Below are 15,799 nucleotides of genomic sequence, written 5' to 3' on the forward strand. Positions count from 1 at the left end.
ATCTCCCAAAGGTCTCATCTCCAAATACTACCACACTGGGTGTTAGGACTTCAACATATGAATTTGGGGGGACACAATTCACTCCATAGCAACTACCTTCACAATGTTATTCGACCATCACCACCATCCATTTCCAGAATTTTTTTTTATCATCCCAAAGAGAAATTCTGTACCTACTAAACAATACCTCTCCCATTCTCTCCTCTCTCCAACCCTTGGTACCTCTATTCTACTTTCTGTCTCTGTGAATCTGCCTAGTCTAGGTACCTCATACAAATGGAATCATACACCAGATGTTCTTTTGTGTCCGGCTTATTTCCCTTAGCATAATGTTTTCAAAGTTCAACCATGTTGTAGGATGTATCCATTTTATTCTGTTTTAAAGCTGAATAATATTCCACTGTATGTATATACCACACTCTGTTTATCCATCGTTCATCCATCAATGGACATTTATGTTGCTTCCACCTTTTGGCTGTTGTGAATAATATTGCTATGAACATTGGTGTACAAGTATCTGTTTGAGCCCTGCTTTCAATTCTTTTGAGTAGGACTGGAGTTGCTGCATCATATGGTAATTCTATGCTTAGCTTTTTGAGGAACCACCAAACTGTTTTCCATAGTGGCTGCACCATTTTACATTCCCACCAGCAATGCACAAGAGTTCCACTCTCTCAACATCCTCATCAACACTTGTCATTTTCCTCCCTTTTTTTTAGGTTAGCCATCCCAATGGGTGTAAAGTGGTATCTCATTGTGGTTTTGATTTGCATTTCCCATTTCACTTTCAAGCCCAGCATATCTCTTACTTGCATTTGTCTTTCAGCTTGGTTGCAAATTTTGAGGGGGGGTGGTAGATAGAGTAGAGAGATTATAAGAAAATACTAAGAGAGTTATTTCCTGAAAAATTGTTACACAACGATAGACTTCTAATAATAGTATGTAAAACTAAAAGAAGAGCAAGATAGTCTCGGCTACACCCCAGAAGAATACTCTGCAGCCTTAGCAACCGAGGGACTCCAGATGAGGTGGAACTCCGTGACAGTCGTAACCACGCCCAGCAAGGCAGTGGAGGTGGCACTGCCAGATGGAGGAGGCGGAGCAGGAGATGATGAATTTAACCACCCATACCTCGTGACTACACTTGTTCACAAGCACATCACAAACACCTGTGAAACACCTCTGAGGTTTCCCTGAAACACCCGGGGATGTGTATTACAGGGTGTGGGCGAGGGCAAGAGAACACAGGCTGACCTTCTTCTCGCTGTTGTAACGCCAATAAGCATGAGTTTCTATTTCTTAGGCTAGAATCCTAAAATGAGAATTGCTAGGTCAATGTTTTAAAGGTTTTACTTTCCAGAAAAATTGTGGCAATTTATTTATATAATCATCTATTTATTTATCTATTTATTTATTTATTTGTTTATTTATTTTTGGTGAGGAAGATGGGCCCTGAGCTAACATCTGTGCCAATCTTCCCCTACTTTGTGGGATGCCTCCACAGCATGGCTTGATGAGCGGCGTGTAGGTCCGTGCCCAGAATGCGAACCCACGAACCCTCAGCCACCGAAAATCTCTTTATTTCTTCTTAAATATAGGGGATTGACTTGATCCTATTCCTTGCTTGCAAAGCCTCTGGCATTGGTTTTATTTATTTACTTCTCTCTTTTATCCATATTCTCTGATCTCATTCCCCTTTCCCACCATAGGAAATCATTCCAGTGTGTTTAGTGTATATCCTTTTGTTTGTAAGTGTTTGTTTTAAAGGTGTATTACTGCTCTAAATCCATGTATTTTTTCTTATGTAAATAGTATTGTAAGATATATATTTTTTCTTCCTTGCAGCAACATGTTTTTAAGATCTGGCCCATTGCCTTTAAGTACTGCATAGTACTCCATCCACCACATTTTGCCTAAGGACTTCTTCAATTATGGGCACCCAAATTGTCTCCAACTCCCCACAACCAAAAACTAAGCTGCTGTGAATATCTTTATATGTGTCCTTATGGGAGCTGTGTGAGACTCTCTGGGTTATATGTCCATTAGCAGAATTGGATATTCTATAGTTTTTTCTCTTTTACATAGCAGTGATTCTCATTTTTTGATTACTGATAAGGATAAATGTGTGTGTGTGTGTGTGTGTGTGTGTGTATTTCTTTAACCACTATATTCTTCCAGGAATTTTACATCCTTAGCCCTATCCTCCATTGCTTCTTTAAGGACTAATTTACCCTGTAATTGCTCGTAACATATTGAATAAATGTGATACATGAGTCCACACATGACTCAATCATGATACTCAAAGAGAGAAAGGGAGAGAGAAAGGAGAAAAAAGCTCATTTGCCACCAATGGAAATACTATGATACTGACTCCTTTGTCAGGAATTTCGTAACTAAAGAGAAAGAATGAAGCATTTAACTTGCCATTTGAGGAAGAAATTAGGTTCATCTCCAGTTGATGAGGGACAACTCTTCTTTACAGAAGAATGTCAGCTAATAAATGTAGAAGAACTGATAGAATTAGAAAATCACCATTTTCAATCTCCAATGAGATAACTGATTCAGGCAAGGATCATCAGTGAATGTCCAACTATTAAAAAAGAAAGAAAGAAAAAAGACCAATCTACCATTGTGTCTATTTCCAACGACTCACTTGCCCTGTGAACACTTCAATTTGCCTTCTGCTGCCACCATTCTATGAAAACTGCAGTGCTTGAAGGACAGTGGTGACTTCCCAACTGCTAACTACAACGGCCTTTCCTCACCCTCCATCATAGCTTCATGATATTTGACATTAGGGCCACCTCTCTTTTCTTGTAACTCTCTTCTTTCATCCACAAAAGACTGGTTATCTGTTGCTGTATGACAAACCAACCTAATTAAAAGTGGCTTAAAATAATAATTTATTATTGTTTCTCATGGTTCTGTGGGTAGACTGAGCTCAGCTGGGTGGTTCTCACTCTTATAAGGTTGCAGTCAGATGGTGGCTAGGGCTCGAGGCATCTGGGCTCAGCTGGGCTAGATATCCAAGATGGCATCCTCACTTGCTTTTCTGGTACCTAAGCTGAGATGGCTGGAATAGCTGGAGGTTAGCAGGGCATCTCTCTCTCTCCCCCCCCCACCCCCCCCCCCCCGCCCTCTCTCTCTCTATCTCTTTCTCTCTCTCTCTCCCCCTCCCCTCTCTCCCCCCCCAATCTCTTTCTCTCTCTCTCAGTGTGGCCTGGTTGGGCGTCCTAACAGCATGGTAGTCTCAGGATAGAAAGACTTCTTACATGGTACCTGGTTTCCCCAGAGCAAATGTTCCAACGTGCCAGGTGGAAGCCGCAAGGCTGCTTACGAGACAATGAACAGTCTCTTTCCGACCCAATATGCGTCATCCACTATTTCCAGCACTGGTTTCTTCAGAAGGTAAAAATAACCTAAAGACCCTTCCAAAGCTGAGAGTGAAACCCATCCATGATTTTTTTTTTTTGGTTAACCATCCAGAATTTTACTTAACTGAAATTTAAATTAACCAAAATCTTAGAGATTGTAGCATATACATTATTGTTCGTCTTGCTTTACATTTAGTAGAAATATGGGCGTCAAAGTAGTTGGAAACCCATCCATGTTTTATTGTTTCATTGTTAACTATGTGTATATCCATATGTATCGCAAAAGCAATTTTGAAATACTCACTTTTTATCAAGTCTTTTGAAAGCATTTAACTTAGTTTTCATAGAACAAGGAACTATCTTTCTTTTTTCCTCATTGAGACACAACTTACACATGGTAACGTGTACAAATATTAAATGTTCATCTCAATGAATTTTTATATATGTTCACTTGTGTAATTACTATCCAGTTCAAAATAGAGACCATGCTATCTTTCCAGAAGGCTCCTTCATGCCCCTCCAGTCCATACCTCCCCCTAACTTCTATCACTATAGATTAATTTTGCCTGTTTTCGAACGTCACATAAGTGGAATCATAACGTTTCTACTCTTTGGTGTCTGGCTTCTTTTGCTTACGACTATTTCATGAGATTCACCCATGCTGCGTGTAACCATTGTTTGTTCGTGGCAGAAGTAGAAGTGCTCAACTGTAGGGTACACATATACTTAGCCTTATAGAGACTGCCAAGTAGGTGTCCAGTGTAGATGTACAATTTATACTCCTACCAGCAATAGAAGAAAGTTCCAGGTGCTCCACATCCTCACTCTCACTCGCTCGGTATTGCCAGTCCTTTTAATGTAAGCCATTTTGATGGGGGTCAACAACTCTGTTTTGATCCCTGCCTTGGTTCTCTGGTTCCCCATCTGTTCAGTCCCCTGGCTTAACAGCCCCTCAATGGACTCTTAGGACTTAGGACTCCTGACCAGTGCTTCCTGCCCTTCTTTCCTGGAATAGAGCCCTCTCCCCAGCCCTGGAAGGAATCCTACCGCTCACCACAAACAAATCTGATCTCTGCTACAGGCTGAGACCTGATTCCAGCACCGACTGGGCCCTATGCTAACCACAGACAAGTCTCTACCCTAGTCACAGAACACACCCATAGCCCACCACAGACTGAGCCCTAATTACAGCTACAGGGTGAACCGGGATCCCAACCACAATCTGAGCCATGATCCCAGTAGCAGAGTGAGCTCTCATCCTCCATATAGGCTGAGCCCTGACCCTACTCGCAAACTAACCTGATCCAAACGCACACTAATACATACAAACGGGCCAAGCACAATGTTAGAAACTAGGAGCCAATGTGACAATGCGAGAATAAGATGCATCGTGAAGTGAGCTACTATCTCTGTAGTCCCTCCTCAGCTCACTTCAAATTTTAGCTGTAACTGAATTTTGCTAAGTTGGAGAGAGAGACTATAATCAACCCCACCCTGACATGTTGTAAAGAACAGGCTGCAGGCAGGGAGTGTGGCTCAAGGAAGCCCAAAGCTGAGCCAGCCCTGCAGATGGCGGTAGAAAGACGGGTAACCATCTTCCTGTCCTCACGAGATGGCGGTTTTATTTTAAGGGTGTTTTTAACAGCTTAAAAAATGGATTCAAAGAACACTGGGGGAAGCCTCTGATTTTGAGGCTTCTGCCTATGGGCCAATTTTTTAAACAATAGTCTCTGACTCCGACGGAGATTTGTTCCTTCATTACGTTCTGATCATATTGCTTTTCCCATCCCCCTCCCTGCAGTAGCTGTTGGAGAGGAGAAAGAAACCAGAGCTTTCAAGAATAAATGCCCAGGAGACAGCCCTGTGGCGTAGCAGTTAAGTGCGTGCACTCCGCTGCTGGCGGCCAGGGTTCAGATCCTGGGCGCACACCGATGCACTGCTTGTCAGGCCATGCTGTGGTGGCCTCCCACATAAAGTGGAGGAAGGTGGGCACAGATGTTAGCTCAGGGCTGATCTTCCTCACAGAAACAAGAAAAAAAGAATAAATGCTCAGAGGTTCTGTTTGCCCTTCGTCTGCTGGTCAGTAGCAATCGGCAAACATAATTTTCACTTTTTCTTATGCTCTTGAGAAAAATCTTGATTTAACCCTTAATACTAGGAGAAGTGCACCTGAATGGACTGTGTCCTGTGAAGGATGGGTGAGGGGTCTGCAGAGCAAAGTGTGGTGGGTAGTACTGGGAATACTGGCCACTAGTAGATGCTCAAATATGTATTGACGCAGCAACAAAAATCTACATAGGAAGACAAATTTATTAAAAACTCTAAAAAATAAAACAGCCTAAAAGCCAAATGAAAAATAACTTTTGTTCATTATGACAGTCCCAACTCCCATTTGCAAAAGTAATAATGAAATAAATACTTGTTTTACTTTTAGCCTACCCTACTACTTCACTCTAGTCTTCAAAACTGCTACTTTCTAGCTCTGTGACAATAAAATGGGTTTCAACTAGAAGATCAGTGAGCATCATCTGCAGACACTGAAATCAGAGGTGCTGAAGCAGAACGGATACAGACAGGTAACTTTCCACTCAGGGAACATCCCAACAGCATCACAGAATGTCCCACTACTTGAATGCTTGCTACTCTCTCTTCCAGGGATGGATTTTTTCCTCTTATCACTTCTTCCCTCCGATTATCCTTTCAACAGGGCAAATGATTATATATCTCAAAATTCACAATCTCTCCCTTATTTCTACACATATTGTACCACAAAAGCAGACAATGCAGTAAGAGTTTTCGACATCATGACTGGAGGGAACTACTGATAAACCCTGGGTTAATCCCATCATTCTCCTCTCCCACTGCCCAACGTCACTCCAGGTAAGTGTTCTGAGCAGTCCCTAGAGCAGCACTAATATCCATTAAAGCAGAACAGGGAAAAAAAAAACTGCTTTGAGTAAGGCCTATAGGTGATAACTCTTTATTCTTTTTTTTAAAATTTTATTAATTTTTTCCCCCAAAGCCCTAGTAGATAGTTGTATGTCATAGCTGCACATCCTTCCAGTTGCTGCACGTGGGACGCGTCCTCAGCATGGCCGGAGAAGCGGCGCGTCGGTGTGCGCCTGGATCCGAACCCGGCGCGCCAGCAGCGGAGCGCGCGCACGCAACCGCTAAGCGACGGGGCCTGCCCGAGAACTCTTTATTCTTGTTGTGTGGGGAGAACACTAAAGTTGTGTCACCTAGCCCTCAATGAGTAGTGGATGCCGTTTTTAAAACAGACAGTGAAACTGTCATACACACACACACGCACACCACTTTTGAAAGCACTGCACACGGAGACCACCGACTTTGTCGGGCTGTGGTGAATTGCAATGTGTCCTGTGTTCCGATACACCAGGAGTGGAGGAAGATCCAGAGGAAATGGGGAGAGGAGGAGAGGAGAGCTCGCTGCCGGCTGGAGGAGTCTGGAGAACAGCGAGTGACTCTTGCGCTCTGGCCCAGGCCCTCCAAGGGTATAACGGGCCCAATTTCTTTCTGCTTCCGGTAGGCTCTGCCTGATAGCTTCGTGAAGAACATTCAGCGGTCAGGACGCGTTCGCTAAAGTATCTCACCAAACTCGCAAATGGTCACTCCCGAAACGGATCTCCCTGGATTCAAGAAAAAGGATTCGAGTTCATCTAGAAGCATCCATGATCTGGAAAATAATTCACCCGTGCTACCTTGCCAAGTCCCCCAAAGTTTTGAAGACCAAATCCTATTTCTTCCAACCTAACGACAGGGGGCCAATTCCTGCCAGGGATTGACGCTAAGGTCACTTTGGAGAAGAACGTGGACGGGGAATATCTGCTGGTGTGTTGGAACACTGGCTTCTTGCTGAGGAAGAGATCCAGGATGGAGGGAATCCCTGTGTGCGCTGGACGAGGCCCCCTGCTGGAGGCTGGATGGATGACGCTCAGGCAGGCGGCGGAGACCCCGACAGCCGTGTAGTCAGCCCCGGTGAGTCGACCAATCCATGCACCTGGAATCTTCAAGGGCCACTGGAAAAGAGCCTGGAATGTGGATGAAATTACGCAAGCTGTGACACAGTCACGCCGAGACAGAGCGTATGGCCGTGACGGTCCCCCTGCAGTGAGATTACGAAGAACCATTACGGATGGACGTCAGAATACGTGGCTTTTCCTCCCGGTGAGGTTTGACAGCCTGGGACTCACAAATCCGATCCTGCCCTCTCTCTCACCGAGTTTTCCTGCAGTCCTTGAGAGCGTTGAGTCCTTCCTCGGGTGACCCTTCTCGGGGAGGAAGGCAGAAGGTTTGGGACAGACATAAATGCTGACAGCGCAGCCTGGCAGCGTTGTCACGAGCCTAGAGCAACCCTTGCCTGACGGAGGAAAGTGAAGAGAGAAGAACGAGGAAGGCTTGAAGAACAGATTCCAAACGTGCGCGTGTCGTGGAGAGCAGAGGTCCGGGCGCGACGGCCCTCGGGCCGAAAGCGCAGCCGCCTGTTGTGTCCAAAACCACGAATCAGGAGCAGCACCACGCTCTTGGGATCCGTCGGGTCTAGGGTGGCCTTCGCGCCACGAGGGCAGAACGGAGTAGCGGCCACAGAGGACGTCTGTCCCACAAAGACTCCAAGGTTTTCTGCTCCGTGACACCGACACTTGGCTGACCCTGGGCATACGGCGCACCACGCGGCTACACACGCAGACACCCAGAACTGTGCAGACAGAGAAAACAAGCACCAGGAAACAGACGTCACCGACCGCACTTGTTTGAAGTGAACGTGCAGCGGCGAACGGAAATGCTCGGCAATGAGCAGCCTGGGAAGAGTCCCAGGGTCCCGGAGAGACTGGGGACTTCCCCCAACCTGCCGCCTCTCCTCAGCTCCCCTCCCCCACCCTGCTGTGCTTACCAGACACACCCTCGGGCCCGCCCACCCAGCAGGGGGCCCTGGGGGTTTCCTAAAAAGCCAAGCCCTCTGCGCACCTGCTCAGTGCCCGGGCCGCTCCTCAGCTCTCCAGACGCGTGCCTCGGGCGGGACCGTGGAAGAAATGGAAGGGGCTCCTCGTGGCAGGAGGCCCGGCCAGGAGCGCCCAGGGAGACAAGGTCCCTCGCACGGGGAAGACCAAGGCCTTCACTCCACGGGAAACCCGTCCTTTCAAGGGAAGCGAGAAGATCGCCATCCCCGTGAGAGGCGCGGAGAGAAGGGCATCCTGGAGACCGCGGAGGGCGCTCGCAGCAGCCCAGGTAGGAGTCGACGTTGTTTTTGGGGAGATGGGTTTTGAGCGAGGGTTGGGAGGGTTCGGGAGACACGAGGGACGGGAGTGGGCTGGGCACAACGCAGGCCCCGGGAGATCGGCCCTTCCCACGGCTGCAAGCGCTGAGGGAAAGCCAAGGGGAAGGCCAGACCCCTTGCGGGGAGGGCTCTGCCAGCTGAGCCGTCCTCCGGGTCTGGACGGGAGAGACAGTTCCCAGGAGCGTGCCTGCCCGGCAGCTCAGGCAGCTGGATGGTGACGGGAAAGGTAGAGCCTGGGGAGCTGCCCCCCGAGGCTCTGGGCGGCTGGAGGAAAGCGGCATCTGGGGGTGGGGCCATGAGGGACCGGGGTCGACCTGCGGCCTCCTCCGATGCCCTCTGGCCCAGAGTCCAGAGAAAAGTCGGGGCCACTCACGACTCTCCTCCCTCCAGCCACAGGGATCACCAGACAGAGCCAGGTGGCCGAGGGCTCCAGGCACAAGCGGGGCAGAAGCCCCGATGACCCCCCTGGCGGTCGCCACCAAGAAAATGGACTCGGAGAAGAGGAGGCGAGGAGACGACCAGCCCCAGCTCCCGGGAGACGAAAGGACGAGCGTGACCGCCCCAGAGCAGGACGTCAGGGCAGAGGAGGTAGGTTTCCGTGCCGGACCTTGGCCCCGGTGGGGACGTGGGTGCGGGCCTCAGTGGCCAACCGAGCACCCAGGGTCAGGGGAGGGGACAGACACCGACCCCGGGGGAGATGCTCCTCAAGCCCTTTCTAGAGGGCCGAGGGGAAGGCGAGCAGCACTTGCCACGGTTCGGGTCACATCCCGGAAGGGGACCAGAGTCAGGCCTGGTGGAGAGGGGGGCGTGGGGAGAGGCGAGTGGGACCAGGACCGGGAAAGGGAAGGGGCGCTCGGGACCTTGGCAAGGAAGCCCGAGGGCCGGCGCGCGCACTCCCCGCCACACCTGCCATTCTCTCTCCCGCGCAGGTTCCGCCCGCTCGGCCCCGCCCCTCCGGGACAGGAGGACCCCGCCCAGGTCGCCAGTGAGGACCGCCGGCCCCCGGCGCTGCGACCACAGCCCGGAGGCCGGGCCCGCCTCCCCAAAGCGCCTCCGCCGCCGCAGCCTCCTGCCGCCTCCGCCACACGCCCGCGCGCCCCCGGCCGAGCTCCCTTCCAGGCTCCTCACCCACGTGGGCGCGCTCGAGGTGGCCCTGGGCGAGCTGCGGGCTCCGGGGGGCGCCTTCCTGCCGCGGCCCGCCCGCCCCACGCAGCCCGCCGCCTCGCAGCGCGCCTGGCTCGGCTGGCAGCTGGCGCACGCGGGGGCCACCCTGCACTGGGCGCTCGCGGCGCTCGACGCCCTGCTCGCGGCGCAGCCCCGGCCCGCCTGCCCGCGGCCCTCCCTGCCCGCTGCCGGGGCTCCCGCGGCCCTAGGGGGCGCGCCCGGAGCCGGGGTCCCCGCCCTTCCCGGGCCCGACCCCCTCTACCTCGGAGCCGCCCGGATTCTGCCCTCCCAGCTCCCCGTGCCAGGGTCCCTGGCGGCATCTGGCACACTCAGGCCACGAGCTCACCCCAACGGCACCACACAAATCCTCCCGTCCGGGAAACCGTTTTAGGCACGGACCGGACCTCGCTTCCCACGGATCGCAGCTCAGGGAAATGGGTCCTCGTGTCCAGAAGGCAGCCCGTGAAGAAGAGCGCTCCGAGGAAAACCCTTCTTTTCCTCCAGGGGCTCCGATGACCAGGACTCTCATTGATTTGGACCTTTTCACCAGGGGATTTTTCCTGGTATAGGAAAAATAAAACCCGTACCAAGAAACGTGTGTGTGTGTGTGTGTGTGTGTGTGTGTGTGTGTTCATTTCTTCATTTTCGTCAAAGGTGGTACCTCAAGGACTGCTACCAGTACTTGGAGCGGAGGGGGGGTGAGTGTTTACCTGAGAAGGGATTTCTCGGGGTGAACTCTTAGAAACCCTCCTGGAATCGAACCTTGCCCTCGAATGAGTACACTGGGTTCTCTGAGGGATGTTCCACGCATTGAATGCCTCTTTGGCTCTTGGTCCAATAGCTTCCACGTGAATCCCATCAATCTCCTTCCTATTTCAAACCTTTGCCACTGGGATCCAGCAGATCAACTTGGGAGTCACTTGTTAGCCTCTCGAATCTCTTCTTTAGCCTTTTCTTTTACTCTGAATGATTCCTGTTCGTGCCCTATGCGTTTGCATTTCACTGCCTTTGCAGACATTCACTGCCATCCCTGCGATGCGCATGGCGTGGGGGCACACGTCAAGAGAGCGCTCGCAAACGTAGAAACTCCTCGCTGCTCCCACTCCAATCACCAAGGGGCTATTTCCATCACGCCCCTCTGCCATCTCCACCCCACCCCACGGCCAAAATACCCAACTGATGCTTCTTCTTTCTGAGGAATTCCTTTTCACAGTTGCCTTGAGCATTCCATCTCATTTTCTCCTCTGCCCTTGGCTGTGCCTCCTCTTCAAGGTTTCTGCTTTCATTGCCAACCACCGGTCCTCCTGTGTCTTACCTCTCTCGCTTACACGTAATCAGACAATCAATGAGAAAAGCCCTGTTTTCCCTTTGAACTGGCGTTGAACGTACAGATATTCCTTGCTTCTTGCCTTGACCACCTCTCTGAAATACATGTCCTCCCACGATGGAATTGAGAAAACAGGCTCTGAGAGGTTCTCTCCTCGCCAAAGGTCATAGGAAAAGGAACAGGGGGTTGAGCTCAGACATCTTCAGTTCCAAAGCCTGTGCTCTTTAGCTCGGGCTTGTCTGAAATCCACATTCCTCACCTGGACATGGCAACCAGAAGGTGTGACTGGTAGAACAGCCATGTCAAGTGTCACCTAGCCCTCAATGAGTAGTGGATGCTGTTTATAACACAGACAAGGAAACTCTCTCTCCCTCTCTCTGTCTCTCTCTCTCTCTGTGTCTCTCTCTCTCTCACACACACACACACTCACACACAAACACAAACTTTTTGAAAGCACTGCACACAGGGACCACCGACTTTGTTGGGCTGTGGTGAATTGCAATGTGTCCTGTGTTCCGATACACCAGGAGCAGAGGAAGATCCAGAGGAAATGGGGAGAGGAGGAGAGGAGAGCTCGCTGCCGGTTGGAGCAGTCTGGATAATAGCGAGTGACTCCTGCACTCTGGTCCAGGCCCTCCAAGGGTATAACGGGCCCAGTTTCTTTCTGCTTCCAGTACGCTCTGTCTAGTAGCTTCGGGAAGAACATTCAGCGGTCAGGACGCGTTGGCTAAAGTATCTCACCAAACTCACAAATGGTCACTCCTGAAACGGATCTCCCACGGATTCAAGAAAAATGATTCGAGTTCACCTAGAAGTATCCATGATCTGGAAAATAATTCATCCCGTGCGAACTTGCCACTGGCATGAGGCCAAGTGTTGTTGGTGACTGAGTGTGTCCCCTACTGCCAGCCAGACTCAGCCTTCCTTGAAGTCCCCAAGAGTTTAGAAGACCGAATCCTATTTCTTCAAACCTAACCACAGGGGCTCCATTTCCTGCCAGGGATTGTCACTAAGGTCACTTTGGAGAAAAACAAAATGGACGAATAACATCTGTTGGTGTCTTGGAACACTGGCTTCTTGCTGAGGAAGAGATCCAGGATGGAGGGAATCCGTGTGTGCCCTGGACAAAGCCCCCTGCTGGGGGCTGGATGGATGACGCTCAGGCAGGCGGCGGAGATCCGGAGGGCAGTGTAGTCGGCACGAGAGAATCGACCAGTCGACGCACCTGGAATCTTCAAGGGCCGCTGGCAAAGAGCCAGGGACGTGGACGAAATCATCCAGGCTGTGACGCACTCACGCCGGGACAGAAGGTATGGCCGTGACTATCTCCCTGCTGTGAGAATACAAAGAACCCTTTCGGATGGACGTCGGAATACGTGGCTTTTCCTCCCGGTGAGGGTTGACAGCCTGGGACTCACAAATCCGATCCTGCCCTCTCTCTCACCGAGTTTTCCTGCAGTCCTTGAGAGCGTTGAGTCCTTCCTCGGGTGACCCTTCTCCGGCAGGAAGGCCCATGGTTTGGGATAGACATGAATAATGACAGCGCAGCCTGGCAGCGTTGTCACGAGCCTAGAGCAACCCTTGCTTGATGAAGCAGAGTGAAGAGAAAAGAACGAGGAAGGCTTGAAGAACAGATTCCAAACGTGCGCGTGTCGTGGAGAGCAGAGGTCCGGGCGCGACGGCCCTCGGGCCGAAAGCGCAGCCGCCTGTTGTGTCCAAAACCACGAATCAGGAGCAGCACCACGCTCTTGGGATCCGTCGGGTCTAGGGTGGCCTTCGCGCCACGAGGGCAGAACGGAGTAGCGGCCACAGAGGACGTCTGTCCCACAAAGACTCCAAGGTTTTCTGCTCCCTGACACCGACACTTGGCTGACCCTGGGCATACGGCGCACCACGCGGCTACACACGCAGACACCCAGAACTGTGCAGACAGAGAGAAAACAAGCACCAGGAAACAGACGACACCGACCGCGCTTGTTTGAAGTGAACGTGCAGCGGCGAACGGAAATGCTCGGCAATGAGCAGCCTGGGAAGAGTCCCAGGGTCCCGGAGAGACTGGGGACTTCCCCCAACCTGCCGCCTCTCCTCAGCTCCCCTCCCCCACCCTGCTGTGCTTACCAGACACACCCTCGGGCCCGCCCACCCAGCAGGGGGCCCTGGGGGTCTCCTAAAAAGCCAGGCCCTCCGCGCACCTGCTCAGTGCCCGGGCCGCTCCTCAGCTCTCCAGACGTGTGCCTCGGGCGGGACCGTGGAAGAAATGGAAGGGGCTCCTCGTGGCAGGAGGCCCGGCCAGGAGCGCCCAGGGAGACAAGGTCCCTCGCACGGGGAAGACCAAGGCCTTCACTCCACGGGAAACCCGTCCTTTCAAGGGAAGCGAGAAGATCGCCATCCCCGTGAGAGGCGCGGAGAGAAGGGCATCCTGGAGACCGCGGAGGGCGCTCGCAGCAGCCCAGGTAGGAGTCGACGTTGTTTTTGGGGAGATGGGTTTTGAGCGAGGGTTGGGAGGGTTCGGGAGACACGAGGGACGGGAGTGGGCTGGGCACAGCGCAGGCCCCGGGAGATCGGCCCTTCCCACGGCTGCAAGCGCTGAGGGAAAGCCAAGGGGAAGGCCAGACCCCTTGCGGGGAGGGCTCTGCCAGCTGAGCCGTCCTCCGGGTCTGGACGGGAGAGACAGTTCCCAGGAGCGTGCCTGCCCGGCAGCTCAGGCAGCTGGATGGTGACGGGAAAGGTAGAGTCTGGGGAGCTGCCCCCCGAGGCTCTGGGCGGCTGGAGGAAAGCGGCATCTGGGGGTGGGGCCATGAGGGACCGGGGTCGACCTGCGGCCTCCTCCGATGCCCTCTGGCCCAGAGTCCAGAGAAAAGTCGGGGCCACTCACGACTCTCCTCCCCTCCAGCCACAGGGATCACCAGGCAGAGCCAGGTGGCCGAGGGCTCCAGGCACAAGCGGGGCAGAAGCCCCGATGACCCCCCTGGCGGTCGCCACCAAGAAAATGGACTCGGAGAAGAGGAGGTGAGGAGACGACCAGCCCCACCTCCCTGCAGACGAAAGGACCAGCCTGATCGCCCCAGAGCAGGACGTCAGGGCAGAGGAGGTAGGTTTCTGGGCCGGGCCTTGGCCCCGGTGGGGACGTGGGTGCTGGGCCTCAGTGGCCAACCGAGCACCCAGGGTCAGGGGAGGGGACAGACACCGACCCCGGGGGAGATGCTCCTCAAGCCCTTTCCAGAGGGCCGAGGGGAAGGCGAACAGCACTTGGCACGGTTCGGGTCACATCCCGGAAGGGGACCAGAGTCAGGCCTGGTGGAGAGGGGGGCGTGGGGGGAGGCGAGTGGAGTGGGGACCAGGACCCGGAAAGGGAAGGGGCGCTGGGGACCTCGGCAAGGAAGCCCGAGGGCCGGCGCGCGCACTCCCCGCCACACCTGCCATTCTCTCTCCCGCGCAGGTTCCGCCCGCTCGGCCCCGCCCCTCCGGGACAGGAGGACCCCGCCCAGGTCGCCAGTGAGGACCGCCGGCCCCCGGCGCTGCGACCACAGCCTGGAGGCCGGGCCCGCCTCCCCAAAGCGCCTCCGCCGCCGCAGCCTCCTGCCGCCTCCGCCACACGCCCGCGCGCCCCCGGCCGAGCTCCCTTCCAGGCTCCTCACCCACGTGGGCGCGCTCGAGGTGGCCCTGGGCGAGCTGCGGGCTCCGGGGGGCGCCTTCCTGCCGCGGCCCGCCCGCCCCACGCAGCCCGCCGCCTCGCAGCGCGCCTGGCTCGGCTGGCAGCTGGCGCACGCGGGGGCCACCCTGCACTGGGCGCTCGCGGCGCTCGACGCCCTGCTCGCGGCGCAGCCCCGGCCCGCCTGCCCGCGGCCCTCCCTGCCCGCTGCCGGGGCTCCCGCGGCCCTAGGGGGCGCGCCCGGAGCCGGGGTCCTCGCCCTTCCCGGGCCCGCCCCCCTCTGCCTCGGAGTCACCCGGACTCTGCCCTCCCAGCTCCCCGTGCCAGGGTCCCTGGCGGCATCTGGCACACTCAGGCCACGAGCTCACCCCATCGGCACCACACAAACCCTCCCGTCCGGGAAACCATTTTAGGCACGGACCGGACCTCGCTTCCTACGGGATCGCAGCTCAGGGAAATGGGTCCTCGTGTCCAGAAGGCAGCCCGTGAAGAAGAGCGCTCCGAGGAAAACCCTTCTTTTCCTCCAGGGGCTCTGATGACCAGGACTCTCATTTATTTGGACCTTTTCACCAGTGGATTTTTCCTGGTATAAGAAAAATAAAACCCGTACAAAGAAACGTGTGTGTGTGTGTGTGTGTGTGTGTGTGTGTGTGTGTGTGTGTTTCATTTCTTCATTTTCGTCAAAGGCGGTACCTCAAGGACCGCTACCAGTACTTAGGGGGGAGGGGTGTGGGGGAGGTAAGCGTTTACCCTAGAAGGGATTTATTCAGGGTGTCCTTCAAGGGTCTCTCTCCTGTGTGCCCCAGTGCCCAGGGCTAATATGGGACCATTAGTCTTTTGCATTTCACGGGAGAGAGGAGGAAACTGAGGCATTGTAGGGTTGAGTCCTAGTCCCCTCTCTCCAGCAGGCCTGCATGAGCATCTGTATATGGTTGGAGTTGAACTTGAATGAAGTCCTCGAGGGGCCTGTTTCTGTACTGAATATGCAG

At 53.5% G+C, this 15,799-nt stretch overlaps 1 protein-coding gene across 1 annotated transcript; it reads left to right on the plus strand.

The window, feature by feature from the left end:
• Window positions 1–13,397: 13,397 nt before the first annotated feature.
• Window positions 13,398–15,223, plus strand: LOC131393807 (serine/arginine repetitive matrix protein 1-like). Its single transcript, XM_058524828.1, has 3 exons — window positions 13,398–13,611; window positions 14,052–14,249; window positions 14,598–15,223. The coding sequence occupies exons 1-3, from the start codon at window positions 13,416–13,418 to the stop codon at window positions 15,221–15,223; spliced, it is 1,020 nt and encodes a 339-aa protein (XP_058380811.1). The 5' UTR covers window positions 13,398–13,415.
• The last annotated feature ends 576 nt before the right edge of the window (window positions 15,224–15,799 follow it).

Source organism: Diceros bicornis, chromosome 28 (genome assembly GCF_020826845.1).
Source record: "Diceros bicornis minor isolate mBicDic1 chromosome 28, mDicBic1.mat.cur, whole genome shotgun sequence".
Lineage (NCBI taxonomy): Eukaryota > Metazoa > Chordata > Mammalia > Perissodactyla > Rhinocerotidae > Diceros > Diceros bicornis.

Excerpts from the sequence above, each read along its gene's own strand:
- LOC131393807 (XM_058524828.1), top strand. The coding sequence starts at position 13,416 with ATGGAAGGGGCTCCTCGTGGCAGGAGGCCCGGCCAGGAGCGCCCAGGG. Across the intron at positions 13,612-14,051 it reads GGGCGCTCGCAGCAGCCCAG|CCACAGGGATCACCAGGCAG; the intron begins GTAGGAGTCGAC and ends CCTCCCCTCCAG. Across the intron at positions 14,250-14,597 it reads AGGACGTCAGGGCAGAGGAG|GTTCCGCCCGCTCGGCCCCG; the intron begins GTAGGTTTCTGG and ends TCTCCCGCGCAG.